General features: G+C 35.5%; 1 protein-coding gene across 1 annotated transcript in view; it reads left to right on the top strand.

Annotated features, from left to right (window-relative positions):
• The first annotated feature begins 10,001 nt into the window (after window positions 1-10,001).
• LOC114653072 (uncharacterized protein C18orf63) overlaps window positions 10,002-10,603 on the top strand; it is a 51,519-nt gene continuing 50,917 nt past the window's right edge. The window contains exon 1 of the mRNA XM_051928755.1: window positions 10,002-10,144. Coding sequence (XP_051784715.1) covers window positions 10,002-10,144 — 143 coding nt within the window. The remainder of the gene's footprint in view (window positions 10,145-10,603) is intronic.

Raw genomic sequence — 10,603 nt, 5'->3', positions numbered from 1 at the left:
GCTTTTGTTTAATTGTGTCATATTTCCAATATGGGGCGGCACGGTGGCACAGTGGGTAGTGCTACTGCCTCGCAGTTAGGAGACCCAGGTCTTCCCTGCGTGGAGTTTGCATGTTCTCCCCGTGTCTGCGTGGGTTTCCTCCGGGTACTCTGGTTTCCTCCCACAGTCCGAAGACATGCAGGTTAGGTGCATTGGCGATCTTAAATTGTCCCTGGTGTGTTGGTGTGTGTGCCCTGCGGTGGGCTGGTGCCCTGCCCGAGGTTTGTTTCCTGCCTTGCACTCTGTGTTGGCTGGGATTGGCTCCAGTAGACCCCCTTGACCCTGTAGTTAGGATATAGCGTGTTGGATAATGGATGGATGGATGGATATTTCCAATATGTTTTCTGTAGATAAATTATTTAAACCTTTCTCAAGTTGCATGCCCAATGTAAATATCTAGTATCTAATTACTGCTGCTAGCAAATTGTATCTAAATTCATTTTAAAATGCTGCTATTTTAGTAATTTTCCTTAAAAGTTGCTTTACGAACATAGAACAGTAAATTACTTGTTTATTATTTAGAAAACCTCCATCTCCTAATTTGACACCGTTAAAAAAAGACAGAATTTTCATCCTGCTCATATGTAGGATAAAAATGAAGAAGTTTGACTGGTGACATAAAAGAAGAATTAACTTTTTTTTTTAAACTCATAAGTTAAATAAAATTTAAACACCATATACAGGCATTGAAGCCAAACTAACTGGAAAGTTTTTAGATTGCCATCCATGTTTTCTCTTTTCCCACTGTTTGCTATTTCAGATTCAGAGGCAACTTCCAGATGTTTTAGTGATTTTCAGCATTTCTTGTTATGACTCATCTCTAGGCCACCTCTCTGCACTCCATCATCCAATCCTGTGGGATCTCTTATCAGTGCTATGCTGATAATACACTGCTATACCTGTCGTTCCCTCTGTATTGGAGGACAATACAGTATCAGCTAGAGTCTCTGCATGTCTTACTGATATCTGAACCTTGTTGAAGTACCACCATCTACAACTCAACATGGCAAAAACAGAGCTTCTCATGATCCCGGCCAGCCAGTCTGCTCATCCCCCCATCTCTGTACAGCTTGGCTCACTGTTGCTAACACCTGCCAAGTCAGGATGCAACTTTGGTGGTAGTTGATGAACAGCTATCTTTTTCTGACCACATTTCCACTGTTTCTTGTTCAAGCAGGTTCACATTGTACAACATCCGCAAGATCAGACCTTATCTGGCAGAGTATGCAGCACAACTTCTAGTCCAGGCTTTGGTCTTGTTGGATTTGGACTACTGCAACTTGATTCTGGCAGTACTCGCATGTGCTATCAAGCTGCTGAAGATGATCCAGAATGCAGGGGCCCATCTTGTATTTAACAGCCAAAAAGGGCACATGTTACTCCTCTCTTCAGGTTGCTACATTGTCTCCCTGTAGCAGCATATATTAAGTTCATATCCCTGATGTTTACCTATGGAGTAGTCAATGGGACAACACCTGAGTGTATAAAAACACTGGTGAAGTGCTATACTTCTGGCCCACTCAGGTCTGCCAGGAAACAGTGTCTGGTGATTCCACCACTATGTGGCCTCAAGTCTCAATCCAGACTCTTTTCCTATGTAATTTCTAGATGGTGGAATGGATTTAAGAAGCAATTGAAGACCCATCTATTCTGTGAATATCTGTTGAATTGGTGAAAAAAAATGTTTTATATTCTTGGTTAATGTATTTAAGTTTAATTGCTATAGTGATTGTAATCTATGATTGTAAATGTATGAGTTATCAACTTTTGTTACCCGTACTATTACACATACTGAACAAACAGGCCATGGCCTAATGTTACTCAATTGTTTACCTCTTTTCTAAGTTGCTTTGGATAAAAGTGTCTGCTAATCAAATAAATGTAAATGTAAATGTAGATACTGTATGTTGTGAAGTGCTAGCCTAAACTATAATAGTTATAAACCTTGCCTATCACTTGAAACCACAAAATTACTTGTGATAATTTGAAATTTGTACGCTGGCTCAGATTCTTGTTATGTCATTCTTGGATGCAACCAAGCATGATATGCTGAACAGCAGTATCCCCTGTACAATACTGTAGTAGAAGTTGTGGATCAACAATAATATCTTATAAATCCCTTAATTTTCTAGTAGAGGACATAAAATATTTAATGGATTACTGATATGTTCAAGCCATCTCTGTGTAATGCACATGCCATACAGAAGGATCTGCATTCTGCCTGTCTGATGGTGAAGCACAAATTGCCATAATAGTTTGGAGTATTAATTCACAAACATTTTGAACACTAAAAGGGCATACCATGATTTGAATGTATAAATGGTCCAGATAAAGACAGACATTATATACTTGTGAATTATACAAACATTAGTATTAACATTATATTGCCATTGAATAGACAATGAATATTACAATGTGATAACAATATTTAAATTATCACACCTATAGTGGGAAAAATGTATTAACACTAAGCAACTTCCTTTCAACAACTATTCTGTAACACACACACAACTAAATAACTATAAAGTATAAATGTCCTAATTCATTGGACATAGAAGCTAATGTTGAAACTAAAGAAAGAGAAATGCATTATAGAAACTAAAGCATATTAAACAACAAAACATTACATTAATTAAACATTGTGTTTTACTAATATTTCAGGTTAAGATTCAGAAATAATTTTAAGAATGATAGTTGATTGACCTGTTTTTTATATACACACACACACTCCCAAGAAATAGCTACTGCTCATGTTTAATTAACCACTAATGGACAGCTTTAATTCGTCATTCAAAACTTAATTAAATAACACTGAATCTTTAACTGTTCTCTAATAAAGGCAATAAATTCCACTGCATTTAAGAAAGACTAAACATTTTACCTTGTAATGGTCTTGAGAGATTTATGAAACTGAATACTAATGCATTGTGTGAGGAGAGAGCTATGAGCGTGAGAGTAAATGCACACTTTGCACGAGACGCGTGAGAATCCGGAATGCCTGGAATTCTCTGCATCTTGTAAACTAAGGAAGTGTGCCCTGAAGGCATCCCATCTAAGATTCTACCTCTTTACAGGAACGTAGTGGAGCTACAGAACTTGAAGACATTATTTATGTTTGGCACTTTGAATGGTGGAGTTGGGGGGGTTGTTAGGGGTGGGTTTCTGTGTATCAAATTAACCCAGGGTCAACCACACTTTGCCAAATGATCAGTTACAAATTAATTATTTACAAAGAGATCAAATATGTAAAATTTCATGACCATAGTTGACAAGATACCATACTTTCACAGATTAAAGGAGAGAATTCCAATTGCAGAGTGGCACAATGGGACTTGCCTTAAACTTCTATGGACTTAGCTAGATTCCTAGCATAAACAATCTTTATCTGGTCTAGGTGGTCTTTTGGCCTTGGAACCCCTGCAAGTCAATCTTTTCTAGCATCCTGCCAGCTCAAGTTTTCATTTGCCTGTATTTTATGTCTATATAGCATCAGACATCATTATAATTATTAGAAACTTAAAAAATTAGTTTAGCAATTGAATCCATATTTAAAGGCTCTGCTATTTCCATTACTTTTTTGTTTATCTGCTTATGTAAGTTGTATTTATTTATTTTATTATTATTGAATTTTTTATTTTGTATTTAATTTAGTTTAATTATCTGTCCTTTGTAAGTAAAGTTAGGTTCATAAATATTTGGACAGAGACGACTTTTTTCCAATTTTGGTTCTGTACATTACCACAATGAATTTTAAATGAAACAACTCAGATGCAGTTGAAGTGCAGACTTTCAGCTTTAACTCAGTGAACAAAACGATTGCATAAAAATGTGAGGCAACTAAAGCATTTTTAACACAATCCCTTCATTTCAGGGGCTCAAAAGTAATTGGATAATTGACTCAAAGGCTATTTCATGGGCAGGTGTGGACAAGTCCGTCGTTATGTCATTATCAATTAAGCAGAGTTGATTTGAGGTGTGGTGCTTGCATGTGGAAGATTTTGCTGTGAACAGAAAACATGCGGTCAAAGGAGCTCTCCATGTAGGTGAAAGAAGCCATCCTTAAGCTGTGAAAACAGAAAAAATCCAGCCGAGAAATTGCTACAATATTACGAGTGGCAAAATCTACAGTTTGGTGCATCCTGAGAAAGAAATCAAGCACTGGTGAACTCAGCAACGCAAAAAGACCTGGACGTCCACGGAAGACAACAGTGGTGGATGATCGCAGAATCATTTCCATGGTGATTTCCATTCCCTTCACAACAGCCAACCAAGTGAACAACACTCTCCAGGGGGTAGGCGTATTGATATCCAAGTCTACCATAAAGAGAAGACTGCATGAAAGTAAATACAGAGGGTGCACTGCAAGGTGCAAGCCACTCATAAGCCTCAAGAATAGAAAGGCTTGATTGGACTTTGCTAAAGAACATCTAAAAAAGCCAGCACAGTTCTGGAAAAACATTCTTTGGACAGATGAAACCAAGATCAACCTCTACCAGAATGATGGCAAGAAAAAAGTATGGAGAAGGCGTGGTACAGCTCATTATCCAACGCATACCACATCATCTGTAAAACACGGTGGAGGCAGTGTGATGGCTTGGGCATGCATGGCTGCCGATGGCACTGGGACACTAGTGTTTATTGATGATGTGACACAGGACAGAAGCAGCCGAATGAATTCTGAGGTGTTCAGAGACATACTGTCTGCTCAAATCCAGCTAAATGCAGTCAAATTGATTGGGCGGCGTTTCATGATACAGATGGACAATGACCCAAAACATACAGCCAAAGCAACTCAGGAGTTTATTAAAGCAAAGAAGTGGAAAATTCTTGAATGGCCAAGTCAGTCACCTGATCTTAACCCAATTGAGCATGCATTTCACTTGTTGAAGACTAAACTTTGGACAGAAAGGCCCACAATCAAACAGCAATTGAAAGCCGCTGCAGTAAAGGCCTGGCAGAGCATTAAAAAGGAGGAAACCCAGCATCTGGTGATGTCCATGAGTCCAGGACTTCAGGCTGTCATTGCCAGCAAAGGGTTTTCAACCAAGTATTAGAAATGAACATTTTATTTCCAGTTATTTAATTTGTCCAATTACTTTTGAGCCCCTGAAATGAAGGGATTGTGTTAAAAAAATGCTTTAGTTGCCTCACATTTTTATGCAATCGTTTTGTTCACCCCACTGAATTAAAGCTGAAAGTCTGCACTTCAACTGCATCTGAGTTGTTTCATTTAAAATTCATTGTGGTAATGTACAGAACCAAAATTAGAAAAAAGTTGTCTCTGTCCATATATTTATGGACCTGTAACTTTGTAATTGTCCTTTGTAACTGTAATTTTGTTTCTTAACTTCTTGTTATTCACAGCAAGCTGCATACCTTGTATGGAAATGTCCAATAGAAATAAATGTTTTCCTTTTTGCTCCATTTGGTGAGAAGGGGTTTTTAAATATGTCTATTACACAATACATTAAACATTACTGTACAAATATCATTCCATCCATCCATTTCTTATATCTAGATTTGTAACTTGAAATTAAAATATTGTTAAGCTATTTTGAATTAGTAACATAGAATATGAAAAAGTACTGAAGAAAAAGCAGATTTTCTGTAAGCAAATAGGCCCACAAATGACAAATATTGTCATCTTAGCTGAAGAAAGTACAATACAATTTTTACGATCTTCTTAAGATAGTTATTTTTCAGTAATATTTTTTCAAAGTGATTAAAAGCAAATATGTTGCTTAAAATTCTTGAAAGGATACATTTTTGCCCCCCCCCCCCCCCCTTAACCCACAAAATTTAAATAGTAAATCTGGTTAGGCAATCAGTATTTACAAAAGCAATAATGTTAACATTTCAATTACAAAACCTCTGTAACATAGGGGTTCTGCGACTTACAGAACAACATTTGGTTGTCCTTGTGCACACAAGTACAGGAAGTGACTGTTGAGGGTGTTAATTTATGGGAACATGACAGTTTATTCACATCCAACATCAAAAGATTTTCCACTACTATTCCCAATTATGAGCAGAAATAGCGAATTGGCATCCAATATAACATGAACTACTTATGGAGTAAAATAAAATGACCAGTTGCAAACAAAATTGCCAAAGTAGTGCATCATGCTTAAATTACTGTAAAGACACATTTGGTGCTCTCAAACAAAACTGACTTCTTACATTTCTGATTTTATAGCATGAAGTTGTCAAAAAGAAAATCAAAAAACAATTCACAAAATACTTGTCTTTATTATAATAAAATGTAACTTGCAATACCTTGTTTTTTATGTTTCTTATTATACCTTTCTTTCATGAGATACATTTCTTCAGTGAGTTCACTGTAGCCACATGATCCGGTCTCTTATTTTAGTAGGTTTCTTAGAGAAAATTTTGATGTTAGTATATCTTCTTCCTTGCATTCTAATAGGGCTGCACAATTATGACAAAATTGATAATTGACAATTATTGCCTTTAATATTTAATTGATTATTCATTTTACAATATAATATGAAGCTTGTCTTGTCAACTGCGTATACAGTACTGTATTCTGTTTACACACAGTACAGTTAGACCTTCATTTTGCAGGGAACCACTTAAAAAATGTTAATTTGAAATTGTTAAATGCTGGATCAGTTGAAAATTTTTATATCTAGCATTTATTACATTTTTTATTATTAGAAGAAAGATATATCACACTTTTTAAATGTGTATCACTATTTTTTTTTGCAGTAATACAGCAAATTACTGATATACAAATATTTACCTGGGTAAATAAAACAGTAAAGCCAATTTGAAAATCACACGGTAACCATAATAGAAGCTGATGCAATACAGCACATTTGAAGTAGCTTATGGATAGTTCAGACATAATAATAATAATAATAATAATAATAATTCATTACATTTATATAGCGCTTTTCTCAGTACTCAAAGCGCTATCCACACATATACAGTGCATAGTGCTCTGCAGCTGTCTAGTTCAAGCCAAGGTCAAATGAACATGGATGCTCCGCTGTGGCATTGTACCAACATGTCATAGTGAGATTTTTTGGGCAGAGGGTGTGAAACCTGCTGAAATATAGGATATTGGCTTGTGCAGATCAGTAAACTGTTTGGGTACCCATCAACTGAAGAGCCATAGTTGATATCCAACTGTGCCGCAACAGCGGACAATGTAATCCATCTTCTCTGATGGAAAGCATTCGCCATGTCTATGAGAGCTTGTGTGCATGATGTTGATGATCCACTAGATCTAACTTTCTTGGTTACACTTATTTTCCCTAGTTTCTACCCATTCATAAACTTTTCCTTATGTCATGTTGCCTTCACTTCCATACTAAGCCAACATTCTTTGGTGAATTTCAACAAGTCTCACTCCCAAAGAAATTTCACTATGGTGTGTTGTTCAAAAATGGAGCAATCCCGCAGGGAAGCATCCATGTTCATTTGACCGTGACTTTAATTAGATTAACAGCAGAGTGATACATTTTGCGTGTTCGAACCACCCATAGTCCTTTATGAACATGTTGGATTGTGTTAGTTTCTATCCTTTGCGTTCACCACGAAATTTCAAAATTACCTTTACGTTTTGATTTACCTTTGTATAAAATAAAATTTAAAAATAACACAATTATTCCTCTTTGTTTTAAAAATAAATTTTGCTTTTCAAAAAAAAAACAGCCATCACCATCACTCACAATTTAAAAATGTAAAATGTGGGAAAATGTAAACATGGACCCCACGATGGAGTGGCACCCTGTCCAGGGTTTGTTAATGTCTTACACCTAATGTTAGCTGGGATTGGCTCCATCCCAAGAGCGACCCCCACAACGACCCTGGTCTGGACTAAGAGGATTGGAAAATCACATTACATGACCTGTTAAACATGAAAATATTAAATTGGGGTTCTTCTGTATTAAGAAAACAAATGTTGCATGTGTATGTAAAATCAATGCAGATGAAATCTTAAATGACAGACAATTAAATTCATGTAAACACAACCTTGATAGTTCTATTGTACATGTGTGTAAACACATTAAGTGTAATAACGTGAATATATAGCAAGCTTAAGAAGTATTCACCACACTTAGTATTTGAGCAGTGACTTCCCTGTTACTGAGGAAACTATTGTAAATAAAGTCAAGCTGTATTGCAAACGTCTGAGAAACAGTGTGCTGCACATCTGATTGTGTGTATAAATGAAGAAGATGTAAGGCTCAGATGATGTGGCCCTCTGCTCCAGTAGTATTCATTTGTTCACATTGATCAGTATAATCATTGTGCACTGTTACGGTATTTGTTAAAGTTTTATAAAAAGGATTAATATGCAACACATTTTTCATTTTAAAACGCTTGAGAAATGAATACCTTTATTCTAGATGCGGACAAATATCGAAATTAATCTGAAACAAGTGCCACTTTATTCAAACATAACCGATCTGGGGTTGAGTAACAACTATAGAATCATGTCTGAACATAACGATCCATTAAATTAACCAATGCCGTATTTTCTGAAAAACGCGAGTACGCGTCAGAGTCCATCTCCTCCCTCGTTTATAATCTCGGCCTTTCGCGCTCTTTTGACCCGCAGGATGTTGAACCATTTAAGTTCTCTGTTTGGATGGTTTGTAGACTCCTCGACTAATAGGATTGAGGATTCCTTCCCGCCCACGGCCTCCCACTCAAAGAAGCGTATTCTCCTAATTTCAGTAAGTACGCGGCGCAGTAGTTGTCCGTATTACTATTTTTAAAAGTTATATACCAATCGTACGTGTGTTATTTTAAGATTTGCACTGTACAATAAATGTAGATAATTATGTATTGCACATAAAAGTGGCAATGCAAGTTGTACGTGGCATAACAAAATAGGAAGTTGTATAGAATTTAAAGTATGAAGAAATCGTGAGCTGGTGGACTTTACTAAATAGAAACTGTGCTTTCATCATTAACAATCCAAGAAAGACCTCAGGAAAGCAAATCATTATTTACTTAATTCAGTGAGTGAAATATTATTCATTTTATCAGGTATATAAAGCAAGTAATATCTAAGTAGACTTTGTTACTCACACGGATATTATAACCGATATAAACGTTGGATATTTGCGTTCCTTCCGGCTCTAGAATATATTAAGAAATGTATCGCAGTTGCTAGTTGTCCAGCTCACGCATTTAGACTTATTTTCGAAAATTCACATGGTGTGCCTCCGTAACACGCGGCTTGTAAATTGCCCAGTAGCTGCATGTAATATTTGCGATTATTTGAGCCGTTAACCTTAAATGTGGTCTAAACGCTCAAAATTATTTATTTATTTATAATGATTCAAAAAATATATATACGTTGTTTGGGACACACTTTATATGACCTAAGCATGTATTTCAAAACATCCATTCACACATGCAGCAGGTTATTTTTATAATCTGTTTATCCAGTTCATGGAAGTTGGAGGTCGGCGCCTATCAGATTTAAATTTTTAAATTTCATCAAACCTCAATGGGCAATAACACCTAGAAACCCTGTGTCTTCTTTTGGTATTTTTTTTGTTCTGTATAATGTACAGGTTTTAGTAGTCGTTTAGTACTTTCGACTCGTCAGTAATTTATTTTATTTTTTATTTTTATTGGTCCAAAATTTTTCATTTCACAGAATGTAGATATTTCATTGAGAGCAGTAGATCGAAAGTAAACTTCCTAAACAGCAATAATAGAAATTTAAAAGCAATGCATAAAAAAAGACATATACAAAATAACTATGTGACATAGTATTTAAATACTATGTACTTTAGTGCATGATTATGGCATATTCTGCATTTCAGACAGAAAAAGAAAATATTCATTATTTATGTTAAGGTTTATTATTATATCATTATTGCTCCAATTATAATTTCACTGATCATGTACTATACATATTTTATTTTACTGAGCATGAATATCATTATTAATTGTTTCCTCTCTACTGTCAGGTGATGGCTGACCCTAATGGCAAAAATCAGAAGTCTCTGTTTTTTGTGTCTTTACCTGAATTTCGAAAACTGTGCACTGTGAGGATATCGTTCTCAAGTAACTCTTCAAACAATGACATTAGAAGTAAACAGATGAAAATATGCAGGTGCATTTGATTTACTCTTAAATTATTTATATTTTCTGACTTCAGCCTAACTTGACCGTATCGTGCATAAGGCAAGAACCAATCATAGGTGAGGGATACCCTATTGCAGAACATACTGGGACAATTTAGAGTAATTAGTTAACTTAATGTTTGTAAGAAAAAAAAAAAACTCACCCTAACTTACTTTCCATAGAAACAGGAGGACACCACCAGAGCTAACCACTTTGTGGTATGTATATATATATATATATATATATATATATATATATATATATATATATTAAAATTGAAGGTATAAGGATTTTTAAATGGGTTTTATAAGTAGTAATATTACTTAATGTTCTTTGCTTATATTGGCTTCCTCCAGAAACATATAAATTGTAACCATTCAGTATATAGGTGAACACTTACAGTCTGTTGACACTTAATGAAATTTCTGATGGGCTGTTTTTACTTTTT

The sequence above is a fragment of the Erpetoichthys calabaricus genome, chromosome 6 (assembly GCF_900747795.2).
Source record: "Erpetoichthys calabaricus chromosome 6, fErpCal1.3, whole genome shotgun sequence".
NCBI classification, from domain to species: Eukaryota; Metazoa; Chordata; class Cladistia; order Polypteriformes; family Polypteridae; genus Erpetoichthys; species Erpetoichthys calabaricus.
This window is presented reverse-complemented; position numbering and strand designations above follow the sequence as displayed.